The 23,932-nt window shown below is 43.6% G+C and overlaps 1 protein-coding gene and 1 long non-coding RNA gene across 4 annotated transcripts in view; one reads left to right on the forward strand and one right to left on the reverse strand.

Annotated features, from left to right (window-relative positions):
- Positions 1–4,785, reverse strand: part of LOC120314236 — a 22,508-nt gene extending 17,723 nt beyond the window's left edge. For both annotated transcript variants that reach the window (XR_005558379.1, XR_005558378.1), the window contains exon 1: positions 4,326–4,785. This is a non-coding gene — a long non-coding RNA (uncharacterized LOC120314236). The remainder of the gene's footprint in view (positions 1–4,325) is intronic.
- Positions 1–20,148, forward strand: part of LOC120314235 (C-type lectin domain family 2 member D-like) — a 21,386-nt gene extending 1,238 nt beyond the window's left edge. Inside the window, exons 1-9 of one of the 2 annotated variants that reach the window (XM_039357106.1) lie at positions 4,896–4,984; positions 5,990–6,405; positions 7,534–7,556; positions 9,404–9,492; positions 11,410–11,508; positions 13,891–13,995; positions 16,966–17,144; positions 18,783–18,886; positions 19,397–20,148. In XM_039357106.1, coding sequence (XP_039213040.1) covers positions 4,981–4,984; positions 5,990–6,405; positions 7,534–7,556; positions 9,404–9,492; positions 11,410–11,508; positions 13,891–13,995; positions 16,966–17,144; positions 18,783–18,886; positions 19,397–19,532 — 1,155 coding nt within the window. In that variant the 5' untranslated portion in view covers positions 4,896–4,980 and the 3' untranslated portion in view covers positions 19,533–20,148. Of the gene's footprint in view, positions 1–4,895; positions 4,985–5,989; positions 6,406–7,533; positions 7,557–9,403; positions 9,493–11,409; positions 11,509–13,890; positions 13,996–16,965; positions 17,145–18,782; positions 18,887–19,396 lie in introns of those variants that run through there. The other variant, XM_039357107.1, reaches the window with a different exon arrangement.
- Positions 20,149–23,932: the final 3,784 nt, after the last annotated feature.

The raw sequence follows: 23,932 nt of genomic DNA on the forward strand, positions 1-23,932 counted from the left end.
AGTATGAATTGATGTTTAACAAATTACAATTAAATAAATCACGCAATACAAGACAGCTCTTGAGAGGAAACAAAAGACTGCTTCATCCTTAACACATTTATAGTGTTGTTATGACTGAATACAAGGCAACTCAAGTTGTAGCAGGGAAATAGCCTGGCAGGAATAGCCAACACTCCAGAAGACAGGCTTAAGATACAGGAGGATCTGGACAGACTTGAACACTGGGTGCTATCTAACAAAATGAAATTCAATGGTGAAAAAACTAAGGTTCTACATTTAGGCAAGAAAAACCAAATGCACAGGTATAGTATAGGGGGTACCTTGCTCAATAGTAGCAACTGTGAGAGGGATCTCGGAGTCCTAGTGGACAATCACTTAGATATGAGCCAGCAGTGTGCTGCAGATGCCAAAAAGGCCAACAAACTGCTAGGCTGCATTAACAGAGGGATAGAATCAAGATCACGTGAAGTGTTAATACCACTTTACAATGCCTTGGCAAGGCCACACTTGGAATACTGCATCCAGTTTTGGTCACCACGATGTTGAGACTCTAGAAAGAGTACAGAGAAGAGCAACAAAGATGATCAGAGATCTGGAAGCTAAAACGTATAAGGAACGGCTGCTGAAATTGGGTATGTCTAGTTTAATGAAGAGAAAGACGAGGTGGGGGGACATGATAGCCGTGTTCCAATATCTCAGGGGCTGCCAAAAAGAAGAGGGAGTCAAGCTATTCTCCAAAGCACCTGAAGGCAGGACAAGAAGCAACGGATGGAAACTAATCAAGGAGAGAAGCAACCTAAAACTAAGGAGAAACTTCCTGACAGTAGAACAATTAACCAGTGGAACAACCTGCCTCCAGAAGTGGTGAATGCTCCAACACTGGAAGTTTTTAAGAAGAGACTGGAAAGCCATTTGTCTGAAATGGTATAGAGTTTCCTGCATGAACAGTGGGTTGGACTAGATGACCTCCAAGGTCCCTTCCAACTTTATTATTATTGTTGTTGTTGTTGTTGTTATTAATCAGAAACTTGAGACAGGAAAATTTAAGATCAGCTGATTAAAAGGGAGCCTCAGTGCAGACTGACATACAATCACAAATGAGCCCAACGTTTCTGTTGTTGAGCAAGACTGTTATTAAGTGAGCTTTGCCTCATTTTACCACCTTGCTTGCCACATTTATTAGGTGAACCACTGTAGTTGTTAAGCTAGTAACACGATTGTTAAGTTGATCCGGCTTTTCCATTGATTTTGCTTGTCAGAAGGTCACAAAAGGTGATCACATGATCCTGGGACACTGCAACCATCATAAATACATGTCAGTTGCCAAATTTTGATCACGTGGATGTTGTCACAGTCATGTGAAAAACAGTCATAAGTCACTTTTTTCCAGTGCTGTTGTCACTTTGAATGGTTGTAAATGGCAGACTACCTGTATTTTCCAACCTTGGCAGTTTCCAGGGAGTTCAACTCCCAGAATTCCACGGCTAGCATGGCTATTGCTGAGAATGAAATTGAAATTCAAATCTGGGGACTTTGGTTAACCGAATCAGAGAACTGAGAATTGTGTGGTTAGGGGTGAACCCCGAGAATCAACTACTTCCACTCTTTGCAGTGGCCTTTCTCCTTCACTCAGGCCACACTGATGTCACAAAGGGGGATTCTCATAGCCTTTGCTAGCTCCTTCAAGGAAACTCCCCCTTGAAACTTGTAGAGTTTGGAGAAGTTGATAGACTGCCTTGAGGAACCCCAAATTTCTCTTTCTGAGCAGCAAGAAAGAAAACAGAGGAGCTCAAAGCTATGTGATGCTGGTGCCATTTTTGTTTTCGTTTGTTAAAGGTAGTTTGGGAAGGGGGACATAAATCATCTTTATAAAAAGCTTAGCTAGAGAAGATGGTGTGCAAACAATATTTTTCTTGGTGCTCTCTGAACTTGGTTACCCAAACCAGGTAACGTCACCTGTGCTTACTAACAAGTTTCATTACTACCAGGTAGATCATCTAGTTCAGGGGTAGTCAACCTTGGCTCTTTTATGACTCGTGGACTTCAACTCCCAGAATTCCTAAGCCAGCTTAGCCAGGACTCCTCATTTCAATCCTGAGCTACAAAGATTCTCCTTTATTAGAATAATTTTCCTTTGCTGAGGTCACAGGCCTTGATTAGAAGAAAATGACTTTATATTATGATACTAGGGATCACTGTCTGGGGGTTTGTTCATGACATTTGGCCATAATGCAGTTCTTTAGATTTTGACTCGGTGCGCGATTCAAACTCAGTCCTTGTGGCTTATCGAACAAACCAGAATTAAGCAAACAGTGACTCCATGTAAGGTATGAATTGAATCCAGGCATGAATTGCATTTGTTGGTTTATGAGCCTGCTTATTCTTCCACTCAGAAGCATCCACGAAAGTCAGTATTTACAAGATGGCTGGTATGGTGTCGCTCTTTTGTGCATGCACAAAATGGACAGCCATTTGTCCAAAATAGTACAGGGCAGGGCTTTTCAACCTTTTCACCCATTGTACCACTTTTAGGATATGGCAACATCTGAGTACCACCAGTCGCCTAGCAAAGTGTCAAAAACTTGATGACCAAAAAAAATAAAAAAAGGAAAAAAATGATAAAGTACAGGTAGTCCTCGACTTACAACAGTTCACTTAGTGACTGTTCGAAGTTACAATGGCACTGAAAAAAGTGCCCCCCAAGCCACAGCCGAGCAAGACACCTGCCTGCCCACCTGGCGGCGCTCTTCCTCCTGTCCAAGGTTTTCATTGTTGTAAGCATTTCTGTTGAGAATTGGCAGCAGGGGTGGGGTGGGGGGGTGTTTGGTTTTTATGTCCCCCGTCTCCTGGGTGGTTGCAGGAGGTTTTGGTCACTTCACATGACCCTGGGACACTGACCGTCATAAATATGAATCAGTTGCCAAGCATCTGAATGTAAATCACAAGACCCTGGAGATGCTGCAACATTCCAGCTGATCGGCGCTTCTTCTGGGCTCAGCAGAAGCGCCAGGATCAGTGCTGAGCTCCAGCTGGAGCCTGGCGCTGATCCTGGCACTTCCACTGAGCCCTGACAGCCCCAAAAAAGTGCCGATCAGCTGGAAAGCGGCACTGATCCTGGTGCTTCCGCTGAGCCCTGACAGCCCTGCATCTCCACTCATCTCTTGCTCAGGCTTGTGTGGTGCTGCCACCGGTTCAGCTCATTCCCCTCCCCCGCTACCAGTTTTCTAGGATGGTCACGTACCACCTGCCAAGTGCCAATGTACCACAGGTGGTACCCGTACCACTGTTTTAAAAGCCCTGGTATAGGCAGTGATGGCGAACCTTTTACAGACCAAGTGCCCCAAAACTGGCTCGCTCCTGCCCCCGCTCCACCCCTGCTCTGCCCCCACCCATCCCCCACCCCATCTGGCTACAGGGCCACTCACCACCTCCAGGGCCCACTGCATGGCGGCTATGACCTCTGCCCATGCCCCGCAGCATCAACTGTGTATGATGGGCCATGAATGGCAGAGTGTTGTCTACGCTGCCTGGCTGCCATGTCCTTGGCTGCGCTGCTCCATGTGGTCCACGCTCAGGGGCGACTCTCCTCCAGGGGGGCTGCTGGTGAGGAGAGGGTTGTGCAAGATTGGGGCAACGGCACATGTGCCCACAGAGAGGGCTCTGAGTGCCGCCTCTGGCACACGTGCCATAGGTTCACCACCACTGGTATAGGGTTTCCTGCCTGAGCAGGGGGTTGGACTAGATGACCTCCAGGGTCCCTTCCAACTTTATTATTATTATTACATGTACCAAAAGGATAGGGCTTTGTGTTATGGGGTTGCATGTCCATCTACTTACCTGTACCCATTATAACCAGGACTTCATTTTGAAAGGGGCTGCTGATAATAGCCAGCTATTTCTGACTTCCTGTTTGTTAAGTACAGGTCATTCCTTAACTTATGACCAGTCACTCAGCAAACCTTCAAAGTTATGATGGATCCCGGAAAAGCTACAGGGTGGCTGCCACTATCACAACCCCTGCAGCCAAGCAATTACTTATAGGGATCTTGGCAACTGGCTCCCATTTGCAACTTTTTGCATCATCCAATAGTCATATGACCCCATTTTACAACAGCTTTGCTGATAACTGGCATTTACTTCCAGTTTTCGGCAAAACCGGTCTACAGCAAGCAATGGATTCTCTTTACAATCATGACATTCATCTTACGACCACCACAAAAAAGATAACAAAATCAGGCCAGTCATGTGGGTGACCTGTTTGGCAAGCTCCATTACCGTCATAAATCAAGGATTACCTGTGTGGATGAGAAGATGATCTTTCTTACCTGAGTCCTAACGTTGGGAAAAACAGTCTTGAGAGCTGAACTGTTTTTTGAGAAGGATCCATACGTGCTCTGCCCCTCATAGAATCCAGGAAGAGAGACAATTCACGGACTTTTCTGCGTCATCTTTGTGAGGCTGAGAGACTAAGGAGAAGCAGCAAAACCAGAGCAAAGCAAGACACAAACAGCTGCTTTCTGGAGTCTGAGAAGCGATGAATTAAGTTGTTAAGATATTCTGGCAGAAGACAATTATACGAGCTATTGTTAAATGCTAGCATTCTAAGAAAAAAGACCGGCAAGGCAATTGTTAGCTGAAACAAACACATACTTGTATATTGTCAGCAGCTCCTGTGCAGCTTCCTGATAGCTAATAGCGAGGGTATAGCCTTAATTTAGACATATGCTTTTTGAAAGATAAGCAGGGAGTGATCCTTGATAACAGCTGAGTCAAAAGATCTGTATGCAAAACCCACTGAAAGGCTTTGGGGCAGGCGTGTAGTTAAATCCCCTGTAGATCTTTCATGGCTTATCTTTCTTTGCACACCTTATTAACATCTAGTACAAAGCTACATAGCCACAAGTAAAATAGAAATACATATGCACATACATCACAGGACTGACGCTGGAACTATAACTTTCATCTCAGATCATTGACTATATGGGTAAGACAATGCATATTTTTGGCGTGGACTTAAACATAGCTGTAAGGCTTAGAACATAAAACCGAGCATGTGGTATTCAAACTTGCTTATCACTATTTTAAGTATTATCTTCCCATTCTACTTTCATGGAGCACTTGTGGTTCTTGTTGTCACTGTTTTAATAAAGAAGAATTACATATTCCTGTTCTCCAATAAATGTCTCAGGATTTTTCCTACATATGGATATTAACTTCTCCATATGTATACTGAATCAAGTAGAAAGTAAGAACAACTTTTATTATTATGAAAGTTCTGACAAGGAATAAGATAATCTTTATCGTTACTTTTTTCTGTGAACACACTGGCACACATTAAAAGATGAAATACTGATGCCAGCTCTCAAAAGAATATGTATGTGTATGTTTATGTGTATACATCAGAAAAAAAAGTCTTGAGAGTTGATACTATAAGGAGTATCAAACTCGCAACATCATGTGACATGTCGCAATGTATTGTGACTTTTTTTCCATTGCCGGCAATAGGGTGGGTGCAGTTTCGGCATGACGCATCCGGAAGTTTGACACCCTGCTATATAGTATAAAGCTATTACAGAATTTAGTTGTTCTGCTTTGGATACTGTAAAGCCTCCTCCCAGAAGACAAATAAATAATTGTTTAATGTATGCTATTTTCCCCTAAGGAGCAGAAATCACTCAAGATAGTTTCTGAGAAAAAAAATATCTGTTGGTTAAATCTATAATCTATCTGACCTTAGAACAGGGATGAGCAAGTATGGCAAATTTACAATCTGGGTGGACTTCACCTCCCAGAATTCCTGAGCAGCCATGATGGCTCAGGAATTCTGGGAGTTGAAGTTCACAGGTCATAAAGTTGCCATAGTTACACACACCGCATTAGAAAGAACACAAAGAGGGGGCCCAACCCACAAGCACTCCAATTTTACAATATATGAATACATTATAACTTCTCTTGGATGAGTCCACATTTCTGCTGTTTTCCTCCTTAGGGAACCAGGAGAAGATCACATCTTCAAGCCCTTCTACAGGGGAAACTGTTTGTTTGATTGGTTTGACCAACTGTCAACCTCCAATCACTCCATTCTGTGGGGTGAACTCTTCTCTAACGTGCATCAGCCAATCCTTGGAGGATGAAGTAAAAGAGAAAGCGCCTTGTTCAAGTTGTACAGGAGATTCATTGAAAAACAAGCAGGGATCCACAGAATTTCTGGGGAAAATGAAAGAAGCCGTCAGACAGGCAACTGTAGATGAAACAAATTGGTCAACTCAAGAGGTGTGCATGATACATAAAGAAGACTTAAGTCATTTCTGTTTGGAGGATCAAGTTCCCCTTTGTTCACTCTGCAGAAAATCCTGGGATCATGCGGCACATACTGTCATTTCCAGGAATCAACCAGAAAATCAGGTAAGCCAGCATAATTCTTCAAAACAAGGTATCTAAGACAATAGGGAGCCAGTCCCTAAATACCCCTGGGATAAAATCCTCTGGATATCTTTTACCAATAGAAAAGCCATCATCTGCACCAGTCTCCAAACAGTCTCCAAGGGCAGCTCCACATGATGTTCATTAGAGTAGTCCAGTTCACTTTCACTTGTTTTATTTATTATTCGTCACAACAAACTGACTGATTAAAAAATATTTGCTGCAGCAAAAGTACAATATGCATCCATCATGGTAATTGTGATTATTTCCCCCCCCCATTATATATAACCCTCATCTGGGATTGAAAAATGTGAAATATGGATATCATATTGTCAAAAGATTCCACAGCAACTGCAGAAGTGTTTGACTTAAAAATAACATTGGGGAGGGGAATGAGGGAGTTTAGATCTTTTTGTCTTTGCACCAAAGTTCTTCTCAACCAAAATATGGATTCGATACAATACAATACAATACAATACAGTACAGTACAGTACAGTCCAATATATTATACAATACAATACAACATAAAATTAACTTGACGTTAACATAATATGTAATATGGTTTAGTATCATATCATGCTGTATCCAAAGTCCAGGATTGAAAAACAGAGCTAAATTATTATATATTTTTATGTTTTTATTTCTGTCCCATTGTTATTAATTTTATAAGTAACTCAAGGCAGCAAACATACCTAATATTCCTTCTATTTTCTCCACAACAACCCTGTGGGTTGGGCTGAGAGAAAGTGATTGGCCCAAAGTAACCCAGAGAGTTTTTCATGCTTAAAACAGGACTAGCCTGATGCCTTAACCATTAACTAGACCAGGGGTAGGCAACCTTGGCTCTTTTATACAACTGGACTTCAACTCCCAGAATTCCTGAGCCAGCATGGCTCAGCTTGGAAACCTCTCCCTTTCCCCTCAGCATGGCTGGCTCAGGAATTCTGGGAGTTGAAGTCCACGAGTCATGAAAGAGCCAAGGTTGCCTACTCCTGAACTAGACCAAACTGGCTGACATTAATAAGGTGACAATTGTCTCTTATTTGACTTTTTTGCAAAAGAAAAATTCAAGGCATCCCATAATACTTTACCTCCTTCTTTTTTCCCTAGGCTACTGGAAATGTCTTGAATGGGTAAGTGTTTTCTTGCCGATGCGCCAACATGTTGGGGCATTTGTTTGTTTGATTTGTATGCCACTCACCTCGCCTTTCACGCCACCCTTTGAGACTTTCAAATCTAGACCTGCAGCAGATGGATGTATCTCACTGGTTCCATCCAATGCCAGCTCATAGATGAGCTTAGCTCATACCAGGTCCAACAAAACCAGCCTGCCTCTTATAGGCTGTCGCTTTCCATCTCTAGAGCTAAGAGCTCCCATCCTGTGACAGTTCTTGGCCAGCCTGGAAAGCTAGATAAGACCCAGACTTGCTGAGTACCTGGATGAGAAGTCTGAGTTAATTTGGGAAGCTGATGAAAAAAAAAAAAAACCTTCTTAGAGTGAAGGTAGGTAATCAATCCACTTCGGTGTTGTTATCAAGGAAACAATATGAACCTGAAGTCTGAAATAACCAGGTGCTAAACTCAGTCAAGAAAGCCATTTTGATCCTTCTTTATGAGACATGATAGCAGTATTCCAGTATCTGAGGGGCTGCCACAAGGCAGAAGGGGTCAGGTTGTTCACCAAAGCACCAGAGGGAAGGACGAGAAACAATGGTTGGAAACTGATCAAAGAGAGAAGCAACCTGGAATGAAGGAGAAACTTCCTGACAGTGAGGACAATCAACCAGAGGAACAGTTTGCCCCCAGAAATCGTGGGTGCCCCATCACTGGAGGTTTTTAAAAAGAGAGTGGACAGTCACTTGTCTGAGATGGTATAGGTCAGTGGTGGCGAACCTATGGCACGCGTGCCAGAGGGGGCACTCAGAGCCCTCTCTGTGGGCACATGAGCCGTCACCCCAGCCTCGCCTCCCCGCGTGGCCCCCTCACCAGCAGCCACCTGGAAGAAAGTCACCCCCGGGCGCAGCCCATGCAGAGCAGTGTAGCCAAGGACATGGCAGCTGAGCAGTGAGGACAAGACTCTGCCCTTGCACCCCATCGCTTGTAGATGATTCTGTGGGGTGCAGGCAGAGGGCATGGCTGCCCTGGTGCTGCTGGGCCACCTGGGCAATCAGCTGTGGCGGGCTATGGAGGCGGTGAGTGGCCCTGTGGGTGGACGGGTGTGGGGTGGTTTTGGGGCACTCAGTCTCTAAAAGGTTCGCCATCACTGGTATAGGTCCTCCTGCTTGAGCAGGGGGCTGGACTAGAAGACCTCCAGGGTCCCTTCCAGATCTATTCTATTCTATTCTATTCTACTCTACTCTATTCTACTCTACTCTACTCCACTCTACTCTACTTATTTATAGCGCCTGATTGCCATGTTATTGACAGGCTACTTTAGACAGTACAGGTAGTCCTTGACTAACAACCACAATTGGGCCCCAAATTTCTGTTGTTAAGGGAGACATTTGTTAAGTGAGTTTTGCCCTATTTTACAACCTTTCTTGCCACAGTTGTTAACTGAATCACTGCAGTTGATAAGCTAGTAACACAGTGGTTAAGTCAATCTGGCTTCCCCCGTTGACTTTGCTTGTCAGACAGTCGCAAAGGGGGTCACGTGACCTTGGGACACAGCAACGGTTATAAGTTATGAACCAGTTGCCAAGTCTGTGCATTTTGATCACATGATCCTGGGGATGCTACAAAGGTTGTAAGTGTGAAAAATGGTCATAGGTCACTTTTTCAGTGCCGTAACTTTGAACAGTCACTAAGTGAACTGTTGTAAGTTGAGGATTACCTGCATTTCTACTGCTAACTTTTATGAATACAGTTTAGTCAAATAATCGCATTATATTCTACTCTACAGTCCATCATAGGAAAAGGCAAATGTTTGGATCTTCTTCGATTACATATCCTTTATATCATGAATTTCCTCTCTCCCTAGGGGAAAAGACGGTTTTCCAAAATCACAGCCAACCGATGCTTCCATGGTAGAGTTTTCAAACATAAACAAAGAAGACTTCATAGAAAAAGGTAAATGTGAAACATAGTTATAAGTCGCTTTTTTAAGTGCCGTTGTAACACTGAATGGTCACTAAGTGAACGGTTATAAGTCAAGGACTACCTGCGTAAGATGACTGTTTGCTTGACTGGCCCACCAAAGAAATAGAAGGAAGCCTGGAGAAAAATTATAATAAGACAGGAAGCTGGATAATTTCACCTTCAAAAAAAAAATTTATACACACAAAATTCTGATTCTCAGTGTTACAAAAAACTGAGGCTAATCCTAAATATCAGTCCACAAAAGAAATTTCCAAAGTGAGGTTCCTTTCACTGAATTGCAAATTCTGTCAAATGCTTGAACCAACCACCCAGAAGCTCTAAAATAAGTTTCTCTCCTTCCTCTACCAGATCTACCAAATCTAAAGTCTAAAGAAAAGAAGAAATAGGGGTGACATGATAGCAGTATTCCAGTATTTGAGGGGCTGCCACAAAAAAGAGGGGGTTAAATTAGTCTCCAAAGCACCAGAGGGCAGAACAAGAAACAATGATTGGAAACTGATCAAAGAGAGAAGCAATCTGGAATTAAGGAAAAACTTCCAAAAAGTGAGGACAATTAACCACTGGAACGGCTCGCCTTCAGAAATCGTGGGCGCTCCATCCCTCTTTAAGAAGAGACTGGACAGTCACTTGTCTGAGATGGTGTAGGTTCTCCTGCTTGAGCAGGGGGCTAGACTAGAAGACCTCCAAGATCCCTTCCAGCTCTATTCTATTCTATACTCTATTCTATTCTACTTCTAAGCCACCAACAGTTTTGCTTGGTGACATGCATATTGTTACTGGCATGGCACAATAATCCACCACGTTTAAAAACATTATTGTACAAGAACTTCACACAGATATAGCTAGTGTACCCAGTGGGTCAGGAATCTCCATGCCTGGAACAGTGTTTCTCAGACTTAGCAATTTTAAGATGTGTGGACCTCAACTCTCAGGATTCTCCAGCCAAGAGGCTCTGGACTCTTCTCTTATCTTGTTTCAGCCAGGATTAAATTTAGGTGCAAATAGTTCAGAAGGTGTGGGTGCAAGTTTCACACGTCTGCAGCTTTTGCCTCTGTTTTCCTGGGATTGCGCAGTAGGAAAAGATGGCATTACGTTGAAGTAGTTAATGGACAGATTTGCCTCTACTTCCTTCAAAAAGTGGCTTTGCCAGGTTTACAGTACTTGGCCGACATCCACAACATTTAGGTTCATTTGGATTTAGTTCCAGATACCAATACAGGTAGTCCTCAGCTCATGACCACAACTGAATCCAAACTTTCTGTTGCTAAGCAAGACAGTTGTTGAGTTTTTGGACCCATTTTATGACCTTTCTTGCCACCGTTGTTAAGTGAATCACTGCAGTTGCTAACTTTGTAACCTGGTTGTTAAGCGAATCTGGCTTCCCCGTTGACTTTGCTTGTCAGAAGATCGCCAAAGCGATCACATGATCCGGGACACTGCAACCATCCTAAACATGAGTCAGTTGTCAAGCATCTGAATTTTGATCAGGTGACCATGGGGATGCTGCAATGGTCGCAAGTATGAAAAAAGGTCATAAATCATTTTTTCAGTGCAGTTGTAACTTCAAATTATAACCGTTGTAATTCAAGGGCTACCTATATGTAAGATTTCCCTACCTCCGAAGTAAGCTCCCCCTGCTAACTTCTGGCACTATGATGTGATAGAACCGGGGTCTTCAAACTTGGCCCTTTTATGACTTGTAGACTTCAACTCCCAGAATTCCTCAGCCAGGCAGGCTGGCTGAGGAATTCTGGGAGTTGAAGTCCACAAGTCATATAAGGGCCAAGTTTGAAGTCCCCTGTGATAGAATCTGCAAGAATCAAGAGGGAAGAAGCTTTATGTTACTTCAGGCAGAGTAGATGTCTAATTTCACTTTATTTTTCGAAGGAGGGGCAACTGATGGGAACAAAGATGACAAGAAAGACAATAAACCTGCAACTGTTGAGCAGTGGGTGGACTTCAGCTTGGAAGAAAAGAAGGAAGCAGGTAAAAGGCACTTGGCATTGTGGGATATTCCTCTGCACTGCAGGGAGACAATTTCACTGTTTGGATCCTGGGAATTTCTAGGCTGCTCCAGTTGTCAGCCAAGAGGAAAGATGGTCCTGAACTTAGTACTAAGAGTTTTTCTTCTGAATACATGCTCAGACATTTGGCTGTGCGTGATTGCTGTTGGACAGGGGTAGGCAACCTTGGCTCTTTTATGACTCGTGGACTTCAACTCCCAGAATTCCTAAGCCAGCATGGCTCAGCTTGGAAACCTCTCTCTTTCCCCTCAGCATGGTTGGCTCAGGAATTCTGGGAATTGAAGTCCACGAATCATAAAAGAGCCAAGGTTGCCTACCCCTGCTATAGGAAGATTGAATGACTCCACTGAGCACCAAACTCCATGGAACAAGCTTTCAAGTTGGAGCTCTCCAAGGTCCTGTAGCTCTACCTCAGTAAGGCGAAGATGTGTGGACTTCAACTCCCAGAATTCACCAGCCAGCTATCCTGGCTGGGCAGTTCTGGGAGTTGAAGTCCACACGTCTAGAAGTTGCTGAGATTGAGAAACAATGTTCTACTCCAGAGACCCTCAACCTTTTGGGCACCATAAAACCGGTTCTGTGGAGAGATTTTTCCGCAGACCGGAAGGGATGTGGTTTTGTGTTCTGCCTGCATCCCGCGGATGGGGCTTTGCTTGTTTGTGTGGCCTGGTTTCTGCCATGCCACAGCCCATTGCTGGTCCACAGGCCGGGGTTTGGGGACCTCTGTTCTATTCTATTTGCCATTATTGTATATGCTCCAGTTCCATGTGGTCACAACTGGGTGCTAAGAAATCAGAAGCTCTCCAAAAAATTCTTAATACATAATGCATCCTTCCTTATTTGCTTGTCATCCAAGGAACTAGTTTGGCTTAATAGAGACTCTGGGAATTAATCTAGGCCAAATCAGAAGTGTAAACAGGTGTGGAACCTTGTCCTTTCAGCATTCCCAAGAAGGTTCCACGCTTGTTTACACTCTGAGTCAACTGATTTTGAGGATACATAAAATTTCTAAGTGGACTCAGTGACTCTCAGAGATCTAACAATGGATGACTGCAAAGAATACAAATCCTTCCATTCCTCACCAGTCAGTTATAACTGAAGAAGCTTCTTGGGTGAGAAGTGAAATGTTTTCAAATAAAAAAAAAACCCAAGAAAGTCCAGTTGTCTTTTAGAAAAAGCACCTCTGGGGCAATCATGACCTGGAGGATTGAGACTCATCCATAGACATATAATGTTTTATGAGCACAGGGTGTGTCCCATCACTGAGGTGACTGGGGCACCTTTTACAGCAGGTTCCATATTGCCTTCCAGATGATGCTCACCATTACCTCTGAGCAGCCACAGACAGCCAGACCATGGGGAGACATGCTGAGAGTCTTACTTTAGCCCAATGGTTCTCAACCTTTTTAATGCCACGACCCCCAACCGGTCGTAAGTCAAGGACTACTCAACCGGTTATAAGTCGAGGACTACTCAACTGGTGCAGCACCGTTTGCAGAATGGGACTTTTGGCAGGCTCAGCAGGGCAGAGACAGCCTGGACAATTCCTATTGGCTTTTGAAAGCCAATAGAATTAGACTCTATTCAAGAGAGTCTATTCTATTGGCTTTCAAAAGCCAATAGAATAAAAGGGAGTAGCATAGCTAAGGAAAAGGGAGGGAAAAATGGCGGGCTGCATTGTTTGGCAACCCCCGTGAAATGGTCGTTTGACCCCAAATGGGGTCCCGACCCACAGGTTGAGAACCACTGCTTTAGCCACATCTGGAGCACAGCAAGCTCCCCAGTGATTTAGAAGTGTCTGTTTACTTATCTGACTCTTTGAAGTTATGGTTTGTGGTCTAGATCTCAAGGACAACCTGCTGAAATAATTAGTAGAGAGACACCTTGAAGTACATATTTATTAAGCCAACTCAGGTTGGATTAATCAAGCAGAATGCAAACATTTGATCTGTTAAGAACTGTTTATTCAACAAGATGTTAAATACAGTTGAGAGAAAGGAAGGAAGAAAAAAGAAACTGACAGCCTTTCTGATCACACCTATGTTTAATCTCAATAATGGGTGCTTTGAAGGGGCATGAAACTGTTGCCAAGGTAGTACAGGATCCACTAACCAGTGTTTCTCAACCTTGACAATTTTAAGGCATGTGGACTTCAACTCCCAGAATTCCACAGCCAGCAATGCTGGCTGTGGAATTCTGGGAGTTGAAGTTCACATGCCTTAAAGTTATCAAGACTGAGAAACACTGCATGACTAAGCCATTTCTAAGCTTCCTGGGAAGAAAAGTCTTTTTAAAAATGCAATCAAAAATAAATTATAATGACATATGATCTTTTCCTTTGTAGGCACCCAACCCAACACAAGGGTCAAGAACTCAATTACGTGGATTGTCCTCATACTCTTTGTCATTCAGATTGTGGGCTTGGTAACCACCATCTTCGTTTTCACAAGTGAGTGACAGACTCATGTTCCCTATTCATCTATCCAAGTTTCATCCTTTGGAATAATACAGGCAGTCCTCAACTTACAACAATTCATTTAGTGATGGTAAGTTGAGGCCCTTCAAAAGAAAATATCCTAATCCTGGATCCCCACCTTAACAAAAAGATCCAGTATCAATGTGAGAAGAAGGCCTAGTGTTCAAGGCAGCCATATCTTCTGTTCAGACCCTATGGCAGTGGTGGCGAACCTATGGCACGCATGCCAGAGGTGGCACTCAGAGCCCTCTCTGTGGGCACATGTGCCATGCTCCAGAGATGGCAACCGTCCCTCTTCAACCAGCCACCTGTTAACTTGCTGAGGTCCCATGTGGCCGGATGCATCCCAGCATGGCTGGTTTCCCTCCCCCTCATCTCATCCCTCCCGGCCTCGCATGCTCTCCTTTTCCTGGGCACGACCCACTGCATCTCCTCCTCAGCTGTTGGCTGGCTGTCCTGCTCAGAGGCAGCTTCTCTGAATTGCTGGTGGCGCACTGCGGAGCCCCAGAGTGTACTGGTCAAGGGGCTGGCAGGCTGTGGCTGCTGACAGACACTGCCAGCCCCCATGCGCTCACTGGCCTCTGTGTGGGGGGGCCGATGGTGTCAGGCAGCAACCATCCTGGCCCCTGCCTTGCCTTGCGACAATGGCACCCCCGCCCTACCTCACCTTGGCTCACCTCACCCCACAGGACGAGCCTTCTGTCCACTGCCCCACCTGCCAGAGACCCCCTGGATGTCCCCCAACCCTGCCCGGCTCCCACAGACATCCCTCCCCACAAGCAACATCAAGGTGACCATGCCCACCTTGGCCACACCCACCCAGTCTGCCATGACCACCACAGCCACGCCCACCCAGTGGGCCACACCCACCTGGCACCCGGCAATACATAAGTGGGTTTTGGGTTGTAATTTGGGCACTCGGTCTCTAAAAGTTTTGCCACTACTGCCCTATGGACTCTACTACAGCACTGGGAAAAATGACTTAGGACCGTTTTTCACACTTACGACCATTGCAGCATCCCCATGTTGCACATGATCAAAATTCAGATACTTGGCGACTGACTCATATTTATGACGATTGCACTATTGCTCATTGCTCATGTGATCCCCTTTTGCAATCTTCTGACAAGCAAAGTCAATTGGTTCCTTTAACAACAAGGTTATTAACTTAACAACCGCAGTGATTCACTGAATAACCATTGCAGGTCGTAAAATAGGGCAAAACTCACTTAACTGTCTTGCTTAGCAGCAGAAATGTTGGGCTCAATTAAGTCGAGGACTACCTGTCTCTGTCCACGCACACATCGTTTGCAGTTTTGTTTTGAGAAATATTTCAAATAACTTCCCACATAACAGGCAGTTTACTTTTTAGGGTACAACATTACTGAAGTTAGTTTATGAAAATATTGGGTTTTCCTTTGTCTTTCTTTCTTATTCTGGAGAACATCACCCATCATGCAAGCAGGCAGTTGCTTAGAGCAGAGTGTTGTTCATTGCTTTCCCGCATTGTAATTCAGTGGGAATCACACATCCAGAAAGCCCCACAGACTATGGATACAAATCCCAGCAATCTCTTTTAGGTTGGGGAACAGCAGTGAATCCCTGAACTCTGCACAGAGTTTGGAGAATATCAGAGTGAGCCTACACGTTTTTCTTTTGTTTGCAGCAAATCATCTTTGAAATAAATATTTTTGTAATTGGGAAGGAAAAAATGTGAAACCACTTTAATGATTCCTGTCCTGGCAGATTGCTCAGCTCCAGCAGCCGTTTATCTGGTGCGCCTCCTTATCTGACATCTGTGTCAAACTAAGGTCATAAAAGGGAAGCCAAGACACTGTCTGTTTGAAACAACTGCCCCAAAATTACACTGTTCTAAGGAGAAGGTCTTAAAATCCACTTTGTCATACTACCAATATGAAAACTTGCAACAACTCATTTTTTTTTCTTTTGTAAAATCGAGCCCCAGATAATTGTTTTTAATTATTATTCCTAGCTTCTGAGGAACATAATTTGACACAATAATTTATTTGGGTTTTTTGTTGTTTTTTGCTAAAGAAGTTATTTGTCTTTTGCTGTGACGGTGTTTACTTTTTTTTCCTGTAATGAGATCATTTTGGGGAAGGATAGCTGCAGACTTCCAAAATATACGGAGATGTTGGTGTTCAAATAAAAGCGTTTCCCTAATTCTGTAATAATAATAATGTTATTATAAAGAAAGCAAATATAGCAGAAATAGTGATAGGTACCTTGAGTGGAAGCCCAAAACAACTGAGGCATCACTTGAATATCATCAGCTTTGACAAAATCTCCATCTCAGGGAGCTTTACTTGGAACAACGTATATTTTGTGAGAATATCTTTCATGCCTTCAAACAACATCTGCCTATCTCAGATCCTTGGGAAGGAATCAGTAGGTGCCAGATCCAGTCAAAACATCTGACTGGCTGTGCAATGAGGTATAATAATATTTGCCTCTCTTTGTTCTTTTTGCTCAGCGGTTGTTCTTGCTTACAGCCAAATGTACATCAAACCCTATGTTAGGTCCATTCAACCAACTGTAGTTAAAATAAAACTAGGTTTAGTATAATGGATGTTCAGACAGATGATTGATAGAACTATATTATGCAGAATTCTTATCAGTGGCCATGTTGACTGTGGAATTCTGGGAGTTGAAGTTCATGCACCTAGAAATTCACAAAGCTGAGAAACGTTCTTCTAAATCAGGAGTGGGGAACTATGGCCCTTTTAGGACTTGTAGACTTCAATTCCCAGAATTCCTGAGCTGGCCATGCTGAGGAATTCTGGGAGTTGAGTCCCATGCTAGCTCAGGAATTCTGGGAGTTGAAATCCACAAGTCATAAAGGGGCCATAGTTCCCCACCTCTGTTCCTAAATAAAGGGCTGAGGATAATAATCTATTAAATAACATGAATTTGTATTTTCAGAAGCTAAACCTCATTTGCCTTCTGCTGCTGCCACCACTTCCTGTTGCCCAACGGGCTGGCACAACAACCAAGGAAATTGCTATCATGTTATGGAAACCAAAGACACCTGGAATGCTAGTCAGAATCATTGTCTCTCCTTTGGGGCCACCTTGGCTGTCTTTGGGGATCTAGAGAAACTGGTAAGAGAAGAATCTGTCAAAATTGTTATCTGCAGTTACGCTCAATCAGACCTGCCTACTCTTTCACTCTTTTATGAAATAAGAGCCTGTCGTTATCTTTCCAGGATATTCCAGGAATTTAAATCTCATTCCAGATGTTGCTTTATCCTCTGGTATGTCTAGTTTAACGAAGAGAAGGATGAGGGGGGGACATGATAGCAGTATTCCAATATTCCAATATGAGCCGAGGTGGTGCAGCAGTTACGAGTGCAGTACTGCAGGCCACTTTAGCTGACTGTGCTCAGCAGGTCAGCGGTTCAAATGTCACCGGCTCAAGGTTGACTCAGCCTTCCATCCTTCCGAGGTAGGTAAAATGAGGACCCAGATTGTTGGGGGCAATGTAAATATATACATATATACATTGCTTACTGGTGTACACCGCTTAGAGAGTGCTTGCACTTAAAAGCGGTATATAAGTCTCATAAATAAATAAATAAATAAATAAATAAAATAAAATAAATCTCAGGGGCTGCCATAAAGAAGAGGGAATTAAGCTATTTTCCAAAGCACCTGAAGGCAGGACAAGAAGCAACGGGTTGAAACTAATCAAGGAGAGAAGCAACCTAGAACTAAGGAGAAACTTCCTTACAGTGAGAACAATTAATCAGTGGAACAGCCTGCCTCCAGAAGCAGTAAATGCTCCAACACTGGATGTTTTTAAGAAGAGACTGGAGCAGGGGGTTGGACTAGATGACCTCCAAGGTCCCTTGCAACTTTACTACTATTACAAACTATTATTACCCCAGAAGCAGATTGTGTAATTCAAGCAATCCAGATAGTGGATTTTCTTTAGAATATGAATGGTCGTTGTTGATAAAACATATACGTATATGTGCACATATATGAGGAGTGATGATGGAAGAAACAGAACTCAATTTCTAAAATGTCAACTGCTAACATTGGATGTTTTTGCATTGACAACAAAGGGAAATGTAGCCATCTTTTACCTTTTGCTTTTAGAGTTAGATGATGCTGGGAGGGGGAATGTGAAGGAGAGTCCAGCTAGACATAACAACATTGGACCTAGCGTGAGAAACAAGGTTATTGTAACCAGAGCTGATAAGGAATGTGATTTATGACTGTCAATTGGAGGAGGGAATTGTGCTTTGATACTATGTGCTCAGGGGAGGGGAATTCAGTTTTTGGCTTTGATTATGCAGTGCCGAAGTTATGCTACTCATAATAAAGATTCTTTAAGGCAGCGGTTCTCAATCTTCGTGTGACGGCGACCTCCGTCACATGGACGCACCGCGCATGCGCGGCGTGCACGCGGGGCGCCCCCATGCGCGGCGTGCACGCGTGGCGCCGCCCCCACACGTGGCGTGCATGCATGGCGGTGCCCCCACGCGCAGCACGCATGCACAGCGGCGCCCCCATGCGCAGAGCGCATGCGAGCCAGCGCCCCCTGGGGGAGAAAATGGCGGATCGTGTTGTTTCGCGACCCCCGTAAAATGGTCGGTCGACCCCAAATGGGGTCGCGACCCATAGGTTGAAAACCGCTGCTTTAAGGAAAACAATGCCTCGAAGTTCTTTTGAAGAGTTTCATCTGTCGGAACCATGACACCCATATTTTGTTTCTTTTTTTTAATTCAAAAACAGATTGGTGCCATGAATGTCAGGGAGCCCTTTAACCACTGGGTTGGCCTCCATAGAAGTCCTGAAGAGAGCTGGAAATGGCCAGATGGGACCCTGTTCAAAAACCCGTAAGTTCTTCCTACCATTGGATACTCAGACCATACTCTCCATTAAGTCTTCAAAAAAAAATCATTACAATATGGCAGATGTTTGGGAGTGAAAGATCATAGTAACCAGCATGTGTAAGCATGTGAGGTTAGAAGTTATAAAAGCTCTGTAATTGTCTCAGTCTACATCTGGTCTATTGCAAACAGCTCCAAGGCTCTGGATTGGAATAATAATAATAATAACTTTATTGTCACTTTGAATGTACACCAATCGGCATACATCAAAATGAAATTTCGTTGCATACAGCTCTCAAAGGGTCACCACCTCCGATATACACTCCTTGTTCGTGGCCAGCTCAAGTTTCAGATCATCCATTTTAGTCTCTAGGGAGCGAACCAGTCATAAAAGAGCCAAGGTTGTCTACCCCTGCCATAGTGTTTTCATTTTCCCAACACTGAACAAATAACAGTCCTTACTACTATTAATACATACAAAATTAGATATGCCAGCAACTCTCTATTGCTTTGCAGCTTTGAAGTGGAGGGAGACGGACCCTGTGCTTATCTGAAGAAGAGAGTGGTGAGCAGCGCAGATTGTGCCGACTGGAAGAAAGGACTGTGCAGCCTGAAAGGGTTAATGAACCACCAACTCTGCAGCGCAACCTGAGTGCTGAAGAATTCCTTCTGTGCAAAAAAGGAGTTGGAGACCTTCCCTGCTGCTGGGCGTGCCCGTGCACACACACGACAAATTTTCTGTGGGTGGCCTTCCTTTTCATCCATGCAGGAGATAAACGTTTTTACAGGGTATAATTGCAAAAACTGACTAGACTGAAAAAAGTCAAAGTGACGTAAGAAAAGATCTAAACACATTTTAAGGGTTTTTCTTCCCCCCAATACAGGTTGCAATCCTAACTAAATAGGTTTTCATGGGAGAACACTCCTTGAATTTTTACTCCCAGGTAAAATAGAAGTATATCTAAGGTTATATTCATGCGGTGTGTTTTGGTACATATACACATATACTCTCTAGCTGGATTGAGAGTGCTTTGCTACCTCACTTTTTTCTTTAGCTAAAAACAATGCAAATTTGGAGAAGAAACATTTTAAAACACTAGTCAATTTTGAGTAATTGTGTGGTCAGACTAGCCTAAAAACAGGTCAGGGTAGATTGTAATTCAGTGAGTTGTAGGATGCCCAGCTGTTAGTTTTGCATGTGGTGTGAACACAATATCAAGCCCTAGTATTGCATGTTTGTATGGACTTTAATACATTGGATGACCCCATCCAGAGGCTCAAAAGTCTTTACATCTACCAGAGCAATCCCTTAATTGTAAAATCTCATGATCCTGATGTTTCAGACTTGGAATCCTACCTCAGAAATAAACCCTTCCGGGGTAGGTAAAATGAGGACCCAGATTGTTGGGGGCAATGTATATATATATATATATATACATTGCTTACTGGTGTACACCGCTTAGAGAGTGCTTGCACTTAAAGCGGTATATAAGTCTCATAAATAAATAAATAATAAATAAACCAAGCTCAGAAGCAACAGAGAATTGTAAACCATCATGTAATCAAGTCAAGCTTCTCCATGCAGGGAGAAGACTTCTGCCCTTTTCCATAAAGGAGCATCAAACATAGAATAACAAAATAACAAAACTGGAAGGGACCTTGGAGATCTTCTAGTCTAACCCCCTGCTCAGACAGGAAACCCTATACCATTTCAGACAAATGGTTGTCCAGTCTCTTCTTAAAACCTCTAGTGATGGAGAAGCCACAACCTCTGTAAGCAAATTCCACTGATGAATTGTGCTAACTGCCAGGAAATTTCTCCTTAGTTCTAGGTTGCTTTTCTCCTTGATTAGTTTCCATCCATTGCTTCTTGTCTTGCCTTCCGGTGCTTCTTTATGGCAGAGGTCCCCAACCTTTTGGGCACCAGGGACCGGTTACGTGGAGAGAGGTTTTTCCACCAGAGGGGGCATGGTTTTGTATGCTGCCTGCATACCATGGATGGGGCTTTGCTTGTTTGTGCGGCCCGGTTGCTGGCATGCCGCGGTCCAATACCGGTCCCCGGACCAGGAGTTGGGAACCCCTGCTTTATGGCAACCCCTGAGATATTGGAACACTGCCATCATGTCCTTCTCTTCATTAAACTCGTCCTTCTCTTCATTAAACTTGTTGTTGTTGTTAATTGCGAAGTCGTGTCCGACCCATCGCGACCCCATGGACAACATTCCTCCAGGTCTTCCTGTCCTCTAACACCTTCTGGAGTCCATTTAAATTCACACCTACTGCTTCGGTGACTCCATCCAGCCATCTCATTCTCTGTCGTCCCCTTCTTCTATTGCCCTCAATCTTTCGCAGCATTAGGCCCTTTTCCAGTGAATCCTTCCTTCTCATTAAGTGGCCAAAGTACTTGAGTTTCAACTTCAGGATCTGGCCTTCTAAAGAGCAGTCGGGGTTGATCTCTTCTAGGACCGACCGGTTTGAACGCCTTGCAGTCCAAGGGACTCGCAGGAGTCTTCTCCAGCACCACAGTTCAAAGGCCTCAATTCTTTTGCGCTCAGCCTTTCTTATGGTCCAACTTTCACAGCCATACATTGCAACTGGGAAAACCATGGCCTGGACTATACGCACTTTTGTTGGCAGGGTGATGTCTCTGCTTTTTAGTATGCTGTCTAGATTTGCCATAGCTTTCCTCCCCAGGAGCAAGCGTCTTTTAATTTCTTGGCTGCAGTCCCCATCTGAGGTGATCTTGGAGCCCAGAAAAATAAAATCTGTCACTACCTCCATTTCTTCCCCATCTATTTGCCAGGAATTGAGAGGGCCGGATGCCATGATTTTGGTTTTCTTAATGTTGAGTTTCAAGCCAACTTTTGCACTCTCCTTCTTCACCCGCATCAAGAGGCTCTTTAGTTCCTCTTCACTTTCTGCCATTAGAGTGGTATCATCTGCATATCTTAGGTTGTTGATATTTCTCCCGGCAATCTTAATTCCAACTTTTGATTCATCTAGCCCTGCCTTTCTCATGATGTGCTCTGCATATAAGTTAAATAGGCAGGGCGACAGTATACAGCCTTGCCGGACTCCTTTTCCAATTTTGAACCAATCAGTGGTTCCGTGTTCGGTTCTCACTGTTGCTTCTTGACCCGCATATAGGTTTCTCAAGAGACAAATGAGATGGTCTGGTACTCCCATCTCTTTAAGAACTTGCCACAATTTGTTGTGATCCACACAATCAAAGGCTTTTGCATAGTCAATGAAGCAGAAGTAGATGTTTTTCTGGAACTCCCTAGCTTTCTCCATGATCCAGCGTATGTTGGCAATTTGATCTCTAGTTCCTCTGCCTCTTCGAAATCCTGCCTGTACTTCTGGTAGTTCTCGATCCACATACTGCTGGAGTCTAGCTTGTAGGATTTTAAGCATAACTTTACTAGCATGTGAAATGAGTGCAATGGTGCGATAGTTTGAACATTCTTTGGCATTGCCTTTCTTTGGAATTGGAATGTAAACTGACCTTTTCCAATCCTGTGGCCACTGTTGAGTTTTCCAAATTTGCTGGCAAATTGAGTGTAGCACTTTTACTGCATCGTCTTTTAAGATTTTGAATAGCTCAGCTGGAATACTGTCACCTCCACTAGCTTTGTTGTTGCTCAGATTTTCTAAGGCCCATTTCACTTCACATTCTAGGATGTCTGGTTCGAGGTCAGTGACCATCTCATTGTGGTTATCTGGGATGTTAAGCTCATTCTTGTATAGTTCTTCTGTGTAGTTTTGCCATCTCTTCTTAATCTCTTCTGCCTCTGTTAGGTCTCTGCCATTTTGGTCCTTTATCATGCCCATCTTTGCATGAAACGTTCCCTTCATATCTCCAATTTTCTTGAAGAGATCTCTGGTCCTCCCTATTCTGTTGTTTTCTTCTATTTCTTTGCACTGTTCATTTAAGAAGGCATTCTTATCTCTTCTAGCTACTCTCTGGAATTCTGCATTCAATTGGGTGTATCTTTCTCTTTCTCCTTTGCCTTTCGCTTCCCTTCTTTCCTCAGCTATTTGCAAAGCTTCCTCAGACAGCCATTTTGCTTTCTTGCATTTCTTTTTCTTTGGGATGGTTTTAGTTGCTACCTCTTGTACAATGTTGCGAACTTCCATCCATAGTTCTTCAGGCATTCTGTCTATCAGATCCAGTTCCTTAAATCTATTTGTCACCTCTACTGTATATTCATCAGGAATATGATTTAGTTCATACCTGAGTGGCCTAGTGCTTTTCCCTACTTTTTTCAATTTAAGCCTAAATTTTGCAACGAGAAGCTCATGATCTGAGCCACAGTCAGCTCCTGGTCTTGTTTTTACTGACTGTATAGAGCTTCTCCATCTTTGGCTGCAGAGTACATAGTCAATCTGATTTCTATGTTGACCGTCTGGTGATGTCCATGTGTAGAGCCGTCTCTTGGGTTGTTGGAAAAGAGTGTTTGTTATGACCATCGTATTCTCTTGACAAAATTCTATTAGCCTGTGCCCTGCTTCATTTTGTACTCCAAGGCCAAACTTGCCTGTTATTCCGGTTATCTTTTGGCTTCCTACCTTAGCATTCCAATCCCCCATGATGATAAGGACATCATTTTTTGGTGTTAATTCTATAAGGTGCTGTAGGGCTTCATAGAACCGGTCAATTTCATCCTCTTCAGCACCAGTGGTTGGGGCATAGATTTGGACTACTGTGATATTGAATGGTTTGCCTTGGATTCGAATTGAGATCATTCTGTCATTTTGGGGATTGTATCCCAGTATTGCTTTTCCTATTCTTTTATTGACTATGAAGGCTACTCCATTTCTTCTGAGGGATTCTTGCCCACAGTAGTATACCTGATGGTCATCTGAGTTAAATTCACCCATTCCTGTCCATTTTAGTTCGCTGATTCCTAAGATGTCGATGTTCATTCTTGTCATCTCTTTTTTGACTACGTCTAGCTTGCCTTGATTCATGGATCTTACATTCCAGGTTCCTATGGAGAAAAAATCTTTACAGCATCGGACTTTCCTTTCACCACCAGATATATCCACAGC

The sequence above is a fragment of the Crotalus tigris genome, unplaced genomic scaffold (genome assembly GCF_016545835.1).
Source record: "Crotalus tigris isolate CLP2741 ecotype Arizona unplaced genomic scaffold, ASM1654583v1 scf7180000018867.1602434, whole genome shotgun sequence".
Taxonomy (NCBI): domain Eukaryota; kingdom Metazoa; phylum Chordata; class Lepidosauria; order Squamata; family Viperidae; genus Crotalus; species Crotalus tigris.